The sequence below is a fragment of the Triticum aestivum genome, chromosome 6A (assembly GCF_018294505.1).
Source record: "Triticum aestivum cultivar Chinese Spring chromosome 6A, IWGSC CS RefSeq v2.1, whole genome shotgun sequence".
Taxonomy (NCBI): Eukaryota; Viridiplantae; Streptophyta; class Magnoliopsida; order Poales; family Poaceae; genus Triticum; species Triticum aestivum.
The window spans coordinates 198,671,052-198,686,746 of record NC_057809.1 but is presented as its reverse complement, the minus strand read 5'-3'; the positions used below and the strand labels follow the sequence as shown (position 1 = coordinate 198,686,746).

Here is a 15,695-nt window from a genome sequence, read left to right as displayed (position 1 = left end):
GGTTCAGGTTGAATCTTGCTCGAACGGTTGGATGCAGAAGTGCACTTCAAGAGGGTAACTCTTCTTCTGTTGCAAGCCCCATCTTCAACAGGTCACACATGAACTGTTAGGATTGCTAAATTTTCTCCTCATAATTTCTGGATGGGCTCTGTACCAAAGGATGTGATCACATGGTTGTAAACGATGCTATGATTCTTACGAATGAATAGAGGGATCAAATGTCAAAAAAGAAAGCTAGTGTATCATTTTAACAAAGTATCGTCTTAAACAATCAAGAAATAGTGGACCAGATGCATGCAACTGGATACCAATATACCACGACAATTGCGGGTTGGAAAACCCAATGACACTGAACCTTTTAAAATCATTCAATGGCAACGATGAGAGGCTCAGTTTAAGATATCTGAACTACAATGAAACAATTAACTTGTACTTCCTCCGTCTCAAAATAAGTGTCTCAAATTTATACTAATTTTAGTACAAAGTTGAAATAAACTTAAAACACTTAGTTGGGATGGAGTAATATTATACCAAAAATTGGGTGGACATGCAGTTGTAAGCATCTGTCGGAAGCTGATAACTAGCGCCAAACATGTACTCCAAAATGGGAACGCAGCCTAAAACCATCAGTGATATTTGTAGTATGTGACAAATAGGAACAGCTCATATATAGCATACGGACGTGCTACATACTAAACCTCAAGATCGTTAATGAGACCAAAGATAACTCGGGCTGGATCATAAGGGACTCGGTGTCCATATTTGTCAAAAGTGTAGGATTACATGTAGCAGCTTTGATAAAAACCATGATTCGCACCATTAACAAGGATTGATACAAGAAAATGTTGGCATGCAATTAACAAAACCATAGACTAACCTCAGATTATAGTTGTCCAAAGATAATTCAACCAAATTCAAAATCATCTCGAATCACATATGTAACATTTTAACAGAGCTGAACAACAGCAGGGGAAACAGCTAGTGAATGCCTTCTTTCTTTTTCCCCTACTTCCCAGCAGAATCAGGGGAGCCATCTCCATAGGAAACCAAACCCTTCTTCCCTTCAGGACTCACCGACATAGACCGGGACCTGTCGTTACTTGCATGTTTTGGAGATGGGGAGGCAAGGGGGGAGCAATCCTGCACAGGTGGTGGGGACCTTGATCTTGACCCAGACAGGCTCCTGCTCCTGGAGAGCGACCGTGCACGATCACCTCGGGAACTTGGTTTCCCAGCAGGAGGCGAACGACTACGTACTGGACTCCTGCTGTAGCCACCTCCCCTTGCACGGTCTCGATAAGCTGGTGGGCTGCGTGACACGCTTCGGCTCCTCCTTCTGTACCTGCTAGACCTCCACGGCGGAAAAACAAGAGAAATATGAAATTTAACCTTCCACTAGACTAGGCTATACATATGTGCTATAAACTTGCAGTATAATTAGTTGAAAGATGTTCATCACCACACAACACAATAATCAACAAAATCTGTGTCAAGAAGATGCAAGCACAACATGATGTTCTTTATCCGATAACACAATAGTTGATACACTGCAACAAATTTCCTTACAAGTCTATAATAATGCAGAAACTGAATGTTCAATTACATCATTTGTGTGGGGTCGGAATTGGAAGATTAAGAGATAACAAAGTTAGATGTCCTTTTCCTAATTGTTTATAAGATAAAAATATCATGACAAAATCATGTCCAATTGTTGTATGTGCAATCATTCGGAGTCATATGTCCAATTGTTGTACGTGCAATCATTCTAAATAGTTAATACAGTATACCTTGGTGATGCTCTTCTTGGTGGGCTTCTGTATCGTCTTGGAGGTGATCGATAACGAGTGCCCCTGTGACTGATATACCTGCAGAAGAGATATAACAGTAACTTCTTCAAGAGTATCTTGGTAACTGATATCTACAGAGATATTACAGTAATTTCTCCAGAATGGAAGAAAATAAAGTTAAATAAGTTACCTGTCACGATCACCTCTTCCACCATAGCGGTGAGAACGATCAACAGAAGGTGAACGATACTGTCTGGCAAATGAGTAACGTTGAGTAAAGCCCCTCCCTCTTCTTATGCGTTTTGATCCATCGGGAGAGACACTCCTAGATGGGCTCCTACCGTGATTGGGTGGTGATACTGCCCTGCGAGGTGGGCTAGGACTTCTGCTGGCGTTCCTGCGAGATCGACCACCTCGTACAGGGGTCAAGCTTCTTCTAGAAGATCCCACAGGGCTCCTGCTAAAGTTTCTATGAGCATTCCTTTGAGGGCTTCTGCTTGTAGTCTTTCTGGGAGGCATATCAGGGCTCCGGCTAAAACCCTTGTGGAGTGGAGATCTTGCAGAAGTTCGGCTAATGCTTTTTCCCTTCTCCATAGGTGTGGGGCTTGGACTGACACTTTTTCGCACATGGGTTCTTTCCGGGCTCCTACTTGGACTTCTTCGCTGCAAGGACCTAGCTGAGCTCCTGCTAATGCTTCTTGTCCGAACTTCAACAGGACTCCTGTTCCTGCGGACAACAGGACGTCTGCTTGCCCTTCCAGGTGGGCTCTTGCTGGGGCTTCTTCGATGAGGACTCATGCTCATATTCCTCTGTCCGGGTGGGCTCCTGCTTTCTTTTTGTTTGGAAGCATGGACAGGACTTCTACTACGCTGATGAACAGGACTCGGGCTTACCAATCTCTCCAGGCTGACGTTTGACCTTTTGATTGGGCTTCTGGGACTTACACTCATGCTCTTGCTCATGGAGTGATTAGCACTCGTGCTCTGGCTCCTGCTTATCAATGTAAGATGAAACACTGCTTGCAGATGCAGTAAGCACAAATAATGATTGATGTGTGAAGAAGTATAGGGAACCTAGATTTGCTTCGGTTGCCAGTTAGAACAGGCATGATACCGGCCTTCCTTTCAGATTTGGAGTCAGTAACACCATTTGTGCGCATCTCGCCATTCTCCAGTGGAGATTTGTCTTCTTGTGCCAGACTCCTTGGTGTTCCAATCTTTTCCTGAGTTGAAGTGGCATCCTTCAGAGCAGCTACTGCTGTGTGATCTTCAGCTGGCAAGAAAATTGTAAGGCAGTGAGTAGTTGACAGGTTGTAATTGCATGAATGCCACCAAAGTACCCCAATGGTTTCATATCGCGCAAAATACAAGCATGCAACTACTTGATTTTCCAGCTTTCAAGCATATTCGATGATGCAGACAGTAATAAATGATGCCTGAGTGCAGAGACTAACAATAACTATTATGTAGCTGAATACCACTACCTAACATGATCTAACTCCCACATCACTTGTGGTTGTGGGGCTTAAATGGCACAGTATGCAGCTCTTTTGTATGCTTAGGGATTTGAGATGGTGCATAATGTGTTTTCAGTATTTTGATGTACATGGGTCATGGGCTGATGGCCCAAGAAAGAAATTAGTACAATTTAATAACATCTACTCCAGCTTACACCAAATGAAATGAAGCAACACAAATATGCATAGATATGTACAGCACATCCATCAGCCACAAAAGGAAATTACCAGAAATTTGAGATGTGGCCTTAGATTTCCTTCCATGGCGTTGCCGCTTTCTTCTGGCATCCTCAGAGCTGCCATCACTCGCATTTCCAGTTTCACTGTCACTCTCTACCATCCTGGTAATTGAACTTATGTTATATGTCAGCAAACAGACTGAAATGTTCAATTTGGGAATGTGAACAAACCTTTTTGACTTCTGCTTTGATTTCCTGTCACGCTTTCTACGTCTTTTCTCGCGCCTGCGATCTCGCCTTCTTTTCCCATGCTTGCGTTTATCCTTCTTGGAGTGTCTCTTCCTTCGTCTCCGCTTGTCATCACTTGAGCTGCTGATGTCAGACGACTCGCTGGAGTAATCTGATTCACTCTCAGAATCTGACGACTCAGACTCAGATGAGGTTTCTGATTCTGAAGAAGAGTATCTTCTCTTCTTCTTTCTCCTCTTCAAAGATTTCTTGCGACGGCCCTTGTGTTTTTCTTCATTACCTTCGTCTTCAGATGAATCAATGGACAACTTTGACTTAACTTTCTTTTTATCTGTGGATATAATAGCACAGAAAAGATGGTAAAAAGATCAAGAATTATTAGATGCTTAGATCACGCTTGCTACGTATGTTGTTAAAATTTGAAAATTGCAGTTGATTTGAGAATCTCCAGTCCATTTGAAAATTGCTATCATTGATTTGAGCAGTACCATTTTCAGTTGAGAAAGATCCCCGGCCTTTACCATCAACAAGCTCCCCACAATCCACTATTCTTACTGGAACGATAGGCTTATTAGTAGAACCATCCACATCAACATGCTCAATCCTCTTCAGCACATCATTTCCAAGAATAAGCTTGCCAAAAACAGTGTTCTTCCTGCAAGGTAAGAAAATAGTAGAACTCTTAAGCATACGAAAATATGGGGATCATGCCGTAGTTAACCTGCTACATATGCTGTAACTTGTAATCCTGCCATATTTGATACTTGGAAAGTATATGTACACTGTGACTTGTAATTCTCCATATTTGAAGCCTAAAAAGTACCATACGTCCATACCTGGGATTCAACTTTGTAACCCAGAAACTAGAGAGCATCCACATTCACATCAACAGGGAGGTAACTAAGCAACTACATTCATTCCACAATTGCACACAACGGATTTATGTAAAGTAATTGAGGATGCGGTCTTAACCCATTAATACTTAAATTTAATAGAAAAACAAATATTTTAATGCATATGCAACATGTTAGAACATGTGGTCATGCGAAAGGTTTTGCCAAAACAAGATCAAATACTTATATAGTACAAAAACAAGACTTAAGCTTGATCTCTTTTCTGAGTGTCACACATTCATCATATTTTTTCACAATTTTTGTAGTCACATCCATGATTTTTTTTACTATTCAAAGTTTCAAGGGCTCAATGTGTATATCAACAAGATCTCCCAGTACGGATGGCATCAGAACACCCATAAGTTGGAAACAGAAAACGATTACACAGATCGTACAATGAAACTATATTTAAGAAATACTCCTCAACAAGAAGTGATACTGGAAAGATTTGAATCAGGCAGTAACTTAAATACAAGTGCACCCAACAAGCAACACAAAGAAAGTAGTGCCAGGCAACTCTTACCTAACAAAATAGATAAATTAAGTAAATGATGTGCTCCTCTAGGAACATCACATGAAAGACTGCAATGGTTTTATTCCTGATTTTATATGCAATTGGACATTTCAATCAGAAGTTTGTTTAGCATTGAAAACAAAATCTGTCGACTGAATGACAGTTATATCTTATCAATTTTGACACCAAATTGCATGAGCGATTGGGTAGACAACATTTATTTTCGCATCTCTTGTTGATAACGGTACCTCAGGCACAGGGTTGCCCAAATCTTATGATCGTATGTTGTGCAAGTCTGAAACCTACATGACAATTCAAATGAAACACATCCAAACAAACCTGTCAAGATGAGAATTAGGCTTGAACGTAATGAAGAACTGGGAGCCATTGGTATTACGTCCAGCATTTGCCATTGACAAGAGACCCCGGTCATCATGGCGTAGCACAAAATTTTCATCTGAAATGCAAATAATAAATTGTCATTAGAATACATTGATTACCATCACAACAGGATGAGTGATATATTTGGAGGATTGGAATGACGGGAGAAAATGTGTTGGTAAGTTATTTTAGGTGTGTCTACAACTAGCAACATTAAACTGCATAACCAACCTTCTGAAAAAATTACAAATTATATAAATACATTATATATGGAACATATGCACATTAGACTTTAAATGAATAGGTTCCATACTAAGCTTCAGAGCTTAATACCTTCAAATTGTTCGCCGTATATACTTTCTCCACCATTTCCTGAAAACATGACTTCCACAAATAAGAAAATATGAAGCAACAGGCAGGGGTACTACTATGTGTATGGAAGAATAAAAAGAGGTTTATGTCACAGAAGTGAACTGTTATGAAACTCTTTCCCTGCATCAAGTTCTTATCCAAGTATATTTCTAAAAGTGAACTAAAGTTGATTCATTCAAGTTAATCAAATAACAGTTTTATCAAAACTAGCATCTCTCAACCATCTTGTGCATACTTGCATACATATGCTCTGTATAAGTACCGACGCAGAAACACATTTTTTATTTCAATGGAAGATACAGGAGAAGAAAAAGGTCATATGATGGTAGGGTCTTGTGCATAATGTAAGAGAAGAAAGAACAAATAGGTCAAACAAAATGTAAGACAAGAAAGAACAAATAGTATAACTCACCGTCTCCATTTGAGAAGTCGCCACCCTGGAAAAAGCAAGTGAGAATTAGCAATGTGGTAACACAGCAATCAAATTTCCCTCTTCTTTTTTGACAATGTAGATAACACAGAAATATGTACAACTTTAAATACTACTCCCTCATTCCCAAAATATAAGGCGCGCTTGACTTTTTCTGGTCTTCATCGCATATAACTTTGACTATGATTTTTACTTATTCAATGTTTACAAAATTAAGTATAAATACATATGAAATAAAATTGTTTTGGAAGACAGATACGAGGATACCATTTATACATGTTCAATCCATGTATTTTGGTATATATTAATGGTCAAAGTCGTGCATCAAAAACCGCGCAAAGTCAAACGTGCCTTACATTTTGGGAAGGAGGGAGTATATGATAAGAAAAGCAGTCGAGATCATCTGCCTGCATCCTACATCATGGAGAGGGAAACAGGAAATTGACTAAAAACAGAAAAGATAAAGCTAACCTAAGAGAAAACATTATAGATGATCAAATGCAAAACCATTTACTGCATAAAATTATACTAGAGAGAGAGAAGAACTTACTTGTGCCATGAACCCCTTGATGACACGGTGGAATGTTGATCCCTTGTAATATAATGGCTTCTTAGTTGATTGTCCAATTCCCATCTCACCTGGAGCACAGAACCTCAATTAGCAAGAGCTACAGTACCAGGAACAAGGGAGAGGATGAACTTCTCAAGAAATGAAGCTAATCCATAAAATCAACCTGTTGAACATGTGGGCCCTAGGACAACAAAAGGCATGCCTTAACCACTATGCCAACACATGGTTTCAACAAGCAAATCTGCAAATATTGGCAATTTGGCATTCTATTTACCTACTAGTGTTCGAAGTTCACAATAAACCTTCTAAACCAAAACTGCAGCTAATTTTTCACAGTCACAAGTAACTTGGGCACGGATGGCACTTGTATCTATTCACCTAAATATGTTTAAGGAGCATTACCTGTGCATAATGCTCTGAAGTTCTCTGCTGTAAGGGGAGCAACATTAGCAAACAGCTGCGAGGAAAATGAATTTTTCATCAATACATATACTATATCATCAGACTTGATAAATCTGAGGGCACAGCTAGAGTTGCTGATCTCATATATACCACCCAAACTCGCATGTAAAGTTATAAGGAAAAGAAAGTGTACCTCAAATATCATTCTTTCGTCAGGCCCATCACCTATCGATACATCCAGAAAGACAATTGGATTCTTCTTTCTACCCATCTTCTCGATGGTCATAGTCAAGGAGCCAGCACAGATGCTTCAAGCTGTGAGTAAAATGAAGAGCCATATATATAATGGTGCAGACAAAAATAGGGACGTGTAAACTATTTTGCACCCATCACCATCTGATTCTACATGCAGTCAATCAGTCATGCAGATGCACACAACCAAGTAAGTAAACCATAATTTGAGAGCAGGCGAGCGTCTGCTATTTTAATTGACATCATTCCATAATAAGACATAAGCTTGAAGCTGCATGTATTATCCAATAGGTTTCCAGGACCTCCGTCTGCCTACTACTTGCGCAAGATATAAATGGCATTGGTTCCATAGCATTCTCTAACTGAGTTGCTCCATCCCTACTAACCAAGCATCTAGTTTTTTAACATGAAAGCCAGATTTTACCGTTCAAAAGAGCAAGAAACAAGCAGCTAGGATAGAGAAAACAAAATGATTGTCCAAATCAACCATCAAGAAACGCCATGCGCCCATGTCTTTGCCTGGGAACCAATCATATAGCACACAACCACAACAAGTGAGCTAGCTTCCAACAAGTCTTTTCCACGAAGATAAAATCGATCAGGAGGCTAGACGGCCATGTTTAATCATGCAAAAGCCATCGAAGCGCCCCAGCAGGGATCTAAGCGCCCTTTGGCAGTTTAGCCTACTAACACAGCTCATTACACGAATCCAAAGCTCCCCCTCACCCAGATCAGGAGGCATGCACGCCCATGCAACCCTAAAACCCGCCAAAACCCTACCGCGTCTCAAACCCAAAGACCCAACTCAATCAGCGCAACTTGACCAGCACGAGACACTCGATCGACACGCAGATCGAAACGTGAAACGGCCCTAAATCCGCAAGCGCGGCGCGGCGCGCGATCCGGCGCGCGGCGGAACGTCCAGACCAAATGAGGAGGAGGCGGGGGGCAGGGGAGGGGCACGAACCGTAAGGAGATTCGGGCTGCCGGAGCTTCGATCGTACCGAAGCGAAGGCTCTGCGGGGGGAGGGACGGGGGAGCGCGGCCGCAACTCCGCAGCAGCAGCACCACGCGGCCGCACAAGCGGAGTGAGGTGGGGATAGGAGGGGGGCGGAAGGGGAGCAGCGGCCCAGTATTAACCTACCCCTGCGTTTCGCGGGGCTAAAGTACGATTTTGCCCTGCTGCGGGGTCGACGCCACGATGATACTCCCTCTTTGCTATCCTCAGCACGCGCGTGAGAAAGAACTAGTACAAATGTCCGTGCATTGCAACGGACAAAAATTTTGAAACATACACAACACTTCTTATATTTAATTTTAACAAACGTCAGAAATAAGGTTACATTTTTGTTAAGTACGTTTCTTATTCTTATTTTTGTAACAACGTGTGCACTTTTGTGGTTTTGATATTGAGATTGACAAGACTGAGAATACATATAGATATGTAATATATTGTTTGGTTTATCTTTAAGAAATAAAAATTTGAGCATGCACTACCTTCACTAAAATAGGCATCTTTTATGAAATTGCTTGAGTCTGATGTTTTGTGTTTGATACATGTTCGACAAGTGTGGGTATGTGCTGAAAGGAAGTTATGTCAAATCATGGTTAATTTTTTTAAAATAAAATTATGAGCATGAGAATAATTAACATGTACCGGCAAGATGTACTAATATTTTTTCCTGATCAAAGCTTATAAGCACCCGTAAAGCTCTGGCCTTTGCTTACCATCCTTTTGATTTAAAGTATGCATTTCCTTTACTTGATAGGATTTCTTTTAAAGTCGTCTAGGGTATGTTCAATTTGGGATCAATTTACTAAGGCGGCTGCTACGAATCAGCCGAATGATTTCCCTAAGAAATCATCCGCCTAGCCGGCCGTCCGATCAGTGCGCTGACTGACGTTGGATCACAGCAACACCACGACAACAGCTATTGTGCGTCAGCTTCAACGCAACACCATTGCAGCCTTGATGGAGCTCCAACGCAGCACCGACGGCGTCCCGGCGAAGCCCCATTGCAGCCCCAGCGGAGCTCCAATGCAGCACCGACGGCGTCCGGTGAAGCTCCATTGCAACTCCGGCGAAGCTTCATTGCAGCATCGACTATGCTTCCGGCGGCCCGGCGTTGCTCCATTGCAGCTCCGGTGGTGCTTCCAATAGCTTCAAGGCAACATCGCCGGAATTGCAGCGCCCACGTCGGCCTCTCGCCGCGGGCGCCGTCGCAGCGACGGCGACGCTCCATTGCAGCCTCGGGAGGCCCGAGCGATGCTCAATCGTGGCTCTGGAAGGCCGCTGCATCGGCCCTCTACGCAACACCGGACGCTCCCACCGCAGCTCTGGCAATGCATCACCACTGCACTTTACAACACCGGCAGCAAGGTGGCGCGGGGAGCCGCAGGTCGACGCCGTCGCTGGCTGCTGGAATGTGGCAGGTCGGAGGAGCGTGAGTGTGTGGAGTGTGAGCTCGCCGCCGGGTGCTGCAAAAGCCACCCCGCAGGCTGCTCCAGCGAGAGTCGGGCCGATGAGGGACGGGCGAAGAGTGAAGATGGAGGTAGAAGACGAAGTAGAAAGGGATCTGGCTCGGGTAGGGAAAGAGATAAGGTAGGCAGCGACTAAAAAAAGAAAGAAAGAAGGGAGGCAGCGTGGGTGTGTGGCGTCGTGCGTGGCCCCATGACACGTGGCGTGCGGGAGACCCGGCTGATTTTTTCAGAAATCATCCGGTTGTTTCTAAACGTTTTCCATTTACTAAAACTAGAGTTATGCATGGGTACACGCACGACCGAAAGCACCACTCTGCCGGCGTGGGATGGTCAATATTTGGAACAAAATATTGTGTGGCTATTCCTCACAAAAAAAATATAGTATATATTACGTGGTTATCTTTTTTTATCTAATTAAAGCTAGATCAAGCCAACACATAACAGCAATCAGCACGTCAGAGTTAGGGAGGCCAGATCCGGTGGCAGGTTCAACATCCAAGAATAAGAATTATCATCAAATCTTGGCATAGCAACAGTACCATGGATCAAAGAAAGTTTTAGCTTTGCCTCTGTGAATTTAAATAGAAAAATAACTTAAAGCCACAGTATCTCTCTCAAAGGTAATTACCAACATTTAACAGATTTTTGGTATGTTATGTAAGCATCAGAAGCAGTATATATATTCTTTTAACTGAGATCTTGTACAGAAAGCAAAGCATTAGTATTGTCGAAACCTATGTAGTTCCCTAAGATATCATCTAGTGAAATATTTCCTTCACTCAGGGGCAAATTCATCATTCGGAGATAATTTTGAGCTGGTTGGTGACCGAGGTGCTGGCAACGGATCACTATTTGTCCGATTATCTAACTCAGGAACCATCGATTCAAAACATTCAGAGACTGGAGATAATGTTGAGATGATTGGTGACGCAGGTGATTGCTCCAAAACACTGGACTCCGTACTCTTTTTTTAAAGCTCAGTCGCAAACAGTCCAAGTAATTGGACTGCAAGATGAAGGTGCATACAACATCCAATTCTGTTAGTGGTCTTCCTCGCTGAATCTTTTTGTTATTGAAACAAGCAGGAAGCCAGGAACTGAAGAAGTGATGGAGACTGTGACCCCGGGACACGCACTTCAGCCATGAATTTTGTAGAGCCGAGAAGTGATGCCACATCTCGCACCCATCAGCTCAAAACGAAACCTACAAGAGGCATACGAAAAAATGTATTGCACCTGTGTACGTGGGGATTGATCCACGGTTCCCATGCCCGCAGCCAGTTCCCACCAGCCACAACTATCATATCGGTGCGCCCGACCCTCCTCCTGCTATAGCGAGCGCCGCCACCTTGGAGTTCGTCGCCTTCTCCACCACTTTCTTTTCCTTCACTTGTCCTGCTGCTCCTCCCTGACCTCCCTCTCATCTAGTTCTCTCTGCTTAGGGAGCCATGGCGCTCCTGAGTTGCAGCTTCGCGGTCGTCCCAAACCGTTGCTGCCGCTCGCCTACACGTCTTCCCATCGACCGGATCCAGCCCTCTGTCGCCAGAACATGCGCCTTGGAGTTCGTCGCTGCCAGTTGAGCTCTCCGGCGAGCAAGGCCGTCCCCGCCGCCTTCTTTTTCCTTCACTCCTCCCTGATCTCCCCTTCATCTCATTTGCTCTGCACAGGGAGCCATGGCGCCACCCGAGTTGCAGCTTCGCCGCCGTCCATATTGTTCCATAATCAATCACCAAAAATGAAGGTCTTAATTGACCATTTTTCAACACCCATATCAACAGCTGGTGTACAAATTCGGAATGGTACGAGAGTCAGGCATCCTCAGTTAAGATGAGTATGTCTTTCCATGCTCAGTTTGTTGGCGTCATTGAAACTAAAAAAGTATCTCGAGAATCGGAGACACAGAACTGTTAATATGAAAATCATTCCATTCATAAACTAACCATTATATTGAGCTGAAAACAGGGGCCTGCTAGAACAACTGAATCATCGCAACCCTAGAAATTAGTACTAACTACAATTACCACCTGCGTTCTGATTTCAGGGGGAAATCAAGAAGACAAACTTGAGCATACATATTAGAACATATTCACGATGGGGACGATTTGTGTCCTGGGGTGGGAGCCCTTCGTGGCTAAGCAGGAGGTTGAATTCATCCGTGTTGCGTCGGTCCAGCACGGGGTGAGGATGGAAGGAGCGGTGCTGCTGCCGGTCCAGCGCGAGGTTTGGACGGAGCGCTGCTGCTGCCGGGCTGCCAAACTCATCCGGCAGGTAGACCCCATCGACCGGATTCAGCCCCGCCGCCGCCGCTCACCTGCAGGTTGTCCCATCGATCGAATCCAGCCCTTCGCTGCCGGAACCTGCCTCTCGCCGCGGATCCATTCCAACTCGGACAGCTGCGGCGGGAGGGTGGGGGTGGGCGGCGCGGCGCGGTGCGGGGCAGGAGGTGGCGGCGCGCGGTGAGGCGAGGCAGGAGGTCGAGATGGGATCGAGGGGGCATGGTCGTGCGGGTGGCTGGGCTAATTTTTTTTCTTTTCTCACGTCGATACTGGTTCGGACTGACTTACAATGAGAACTGCGGGTTGAATATAAAACGGAAAGGTTAACGCCCACACGTGTGGGCGTTGACCATCTCGACCACACGCATCCATCACCGTCCAGTACTATATGCACGAATCTTGACACAATCTGGCTGATTTTCTGTGCCACGTAGGACAAGGCGTGTGTGTGGTGTGTGACATAGTTCGCCCACACATCCGTTTTACCACACGGAGGGGCCGGTGTGTGGGCGTTTAGCAGGTCACCCACACACCAGTTTCAAGTCACGCACAAGGGCTGGTGTGTGGGCATTTGCCATCTCGCCCACACGCCCGTCTCCTCTCCCAGACGTAAGCTGCTAGTTGACATGTGTTTTTGCAGCGCATATGGCAACTGCCTGTAGTGTGCTTTATAAGCAGGTGGCAACTCTCTTTTTTTACCCGAATTGCCATGTGTTTTTGCAGGGTACACGGCAACTGCCTAGTATGCACGTAAGCAGATGGCAACTGTCTTTTACCGAGTTGCCATGTGTTTTTGCATGGTACATGGCAACTGCCCCAACGTGCACGTACATGGCAACTGCCCTAACGTGCACGTAAGCAGATGGCAACTCTTCCTTTTTACATGGCAACTGCCCTAGCATGCTTGTGAGCACATGACAACTCTCTCAACCGCCTAGTGTTAGTATGTGGCAACTCCTAAAGGTATGAAATCATGGCAACTACATTAGATCAGACCATACATGGCAACTGCAGTTGAGCAACCATGGCAACTGCAGTTGTCCGACATGGCAACCGTAGTTCAGCGACATGGCAACCGCAGATAAACGAATATGGACGAGGGTCTGGACCATGGCAACTGCGGGCGCGCGGTGGGCGTCACGCGTCGCGTGCGGGACCAGAAGGGTACAAGGCCTGACATACAGGTGTGTGGGCATTATCAACTTCGCCCACACGCACGCGTGTGAAAGGGTTCAGGAGGGAAAAAGATGTGTGTGGGCATTAGTTGTTTTGCCCACACGTAGATGTGTGGGCTGGTTGCTGTCCATGCCACACGAGGCGTGTGGCACAACTACCCGATACACCACACGTGTGGCAGTTATCGGGACCCATATAAAAAATACAGGGACCTTTTCATAAAAATGTCACGATAGTGAACCCGACAGACTCAATCCGTGCTTTATTATTAGTGAGAGATAATTGAGCTTTTGATCTTTGAGGTTTAAAAACTTATCATATAGATGAAAAAATTTAACACCTCACGATGCAAATATACATTTTCACCTACAAGAGATGTAAAACTGACGGCCGCGCGTCAACTGCCCAATTGCTTAAAAAAATCGTTTGTCCACCTGCCACCCGCCGACCACCGCCCTGGCCATGGCCGACTCCGACGACCCTGCTGCCTCCTCCACCGCAGCCGTCACTAGTCTAACCACCCGGCCGCGTCGCCGAGGAGCCGCCGATTTGAGTTCGTCTCGCCGCACTTATGTCATCACGACACTCGCCCACCGCACCACGTCACCGCATTCGACCACCCGGCTCTCGTCGTTCGGCCGCCGGCGCACCTGCTATCGCCGCTCGGTCCACCGGCGATCCTCCCGTCTCTCGGCGCTCGGCCACTGATACGTCTCCAACGTATCTATAATTTTTGATTGCTCCATGCTATATTATCTATTGTTTTGGATATTATTGGGCTTTATTATCCACTTTTATATTATTTTTGGGACTAATCTATTAACCGGAGGCCCAGCCCAGAATTACTGTTTTTGCCTATTTTAGGGTTTCAAAGAAAAGGAATATCAAACGGAGTCCAAACGGAATGAAACCTTCGGGAACGTGATTTTCTCACCGAACATGGTCTAGGAGACCTGGACCCCACGTCAAGAAACAAAGGAGGAGGCCACGAGGTAGGGGGCGCGCCTACCCCCCAGGCGCGCCCTCCACCCTCGTGGGCCCCCTGTTGCTCCACCGACGTACTCCTTCCTCCTATATATATACCTAAGTACCCCCAAACGATCAAATACAGAGCCAAAACCCTAATTCCACTGCCGTAACTTCCTGTATCTACGAGATCCCATCTTAGGGCCTGTTCCGGAGCTCCGTCGGAGGGGGCATCCATCACGAAGGGCTTCTACATCAACACCATAGCCTCTCCGATAAAGTGTGAGTAGTTTACCTCAGACCTTCGGGTCCATAGTTATTAGCTAGATGGCTTCTTCTCTCTTTTTGGATCTCAATACAATGTTCTCCCCCTCTCTTGTGGAGATCTATTCGATGTAATCTTCTTTTTGCGGTGTGTTTGTTGAGACCGATGAATTATGGGTTTATGATCAAGTTTATCTATGAACAATATTTGAATCTTCTCTGAATTCTTTTATGTATGATTGGTTATCTTTGCAAGTCTCTTCGAATTATCAGTTTGGTTTGGCCTACTAGATTAATCTTTCTTGCAATGGGAAAAGTGCTTAGCTTTGGGTTCAATCTTGTGGTGTCCTTTCCCAGTGACAGTAGGGGCGGCAAGGCATGTATTGTATTGTTTCCATCGAGGATAACAAGATGGGGTTTTTATCATATTGCATGAATTTATCCCTCTACATCATGTCATCTTGCTTAAGGCGTTACTCTGTTTTCATGAACTTAATACTCTCGATGCATGCTGGATAGCGGTCGATGAGTGGAGTAATAGTAGTAGATGCAGGCAGGAGTCGGTCTACTTGTCTCGGACGTGATGCCTATATACATGATCATACCTAGATATTCTCATAACTATGCTCAATTCTGTCAATTGCTCAACAGTAATTCATTCACCCACCGTAAAATACTTATGCTCTTGAGAGAAGCCACTAGTGAAACCTACGGCCCCCGGGTCTATCTTCATCATATTAATCTTCCAATACTTAGTTATTTCCTTTGCTTTTTTACTTTGCTTTTTTTACTTTGCATCTTTATCATAAAAATACCAAAATATTATCTTATCATATCTATCAGATCTCACTCTCGTAAGTGACCGTGAAGGGATTGACAACCCCTTATCATGTTGGTTGCGAGGAGTTATTTGTTTTGTGCAGGTACTAGGGACGCACGCGCAACCTCCTACTGGATTGATACCTTGGTTTTTAAAAACTAAGGGA

General features: G+C 44.6%; 1 protein-coding gene across 9 annotated transcripts; it reads right to left on the bottom strand.

The window, feature by feature from the left end:
* Positions 1–734: 734 nt before the first annotated feature.
* LOC123127256 (peptidyl-prolyl cis-trans isomerase CYP95) lies at positions 735–8,705 on the bottom strand. Of its 9 annotated transcripts, none has more exons than XM_044546878.1 (15): positions 8,515–8,673; positions 7,489–7,610; positions 7,296–7,350; positions 6,873–6,961; positions 6,679–6,736; positions 6,305–6,329; positions 5,854–5,892; positions 5,479–5,596; positions 4,221–4,387; positions 3,715–4,063; positions 3,533–3,645; positions 2,862–3,060; positions 1,978–2,778; positions 1,788–1,865; positions 735–1,351 (listed from the first exon to the last, which is right to left on the bottom strand). In XM_044546878.1, the coding sequence occupies exons 3-15, from the start codon at positions 7,338–7,340 to the stop codon at positions 1,006–1,008; spliced, it is 2,427 nt and encodes an 808-aa protein (XP_044402813.1). In that variant the 5' UTR covers positions 7,341–7,350; positions 7,489–7,610; positions 8,515–8,673; the 3' UTR covers positions 735–1,005. The 9 variants fall into 9 exon arrangements, with proteins under 9 accessions (XP_044402813.1, XP_044402814.1, XP_044402815.1 ...); XM_044546879.1 differs by having other exon boundaries at positions 7,489–7,566; positions 8,515–8,641; XM_044546880.1 differs by lacking the exon at positions 6,679–6,736 and having other exon boundaries at positions 735–1,345; positions 1,788–1,862; positions 1,977–2,778; positions 8,515–8,705.
* Between the last annotated feature and the right edge of the window lie 6,990 nt (positions 8,706–15,695).

Coding starts and splice junctions, on each gene's coding strand:
- LOC123127256 (XM_044546874.1), bottom strand. CDS start 7,581: ATGACCATCGAGAAGATGGGTAGAAAGAAGAATCCAATTGTCTTTCTG. Junction 5,597..5,853: donor ATACGGCGAACAATTTGAAG/GTATTAAGCTCT, acceptor TTTGCATTTCAG/ATGAAAATTTTGTGCTACGC. Junction 4,388..5,478: donor CCTAATTCTCATCTTGACAG/GTTTGTTTGGAT, acceptor CTTACCTTGCAG/GAAGAACACTGTTTTTGGCA.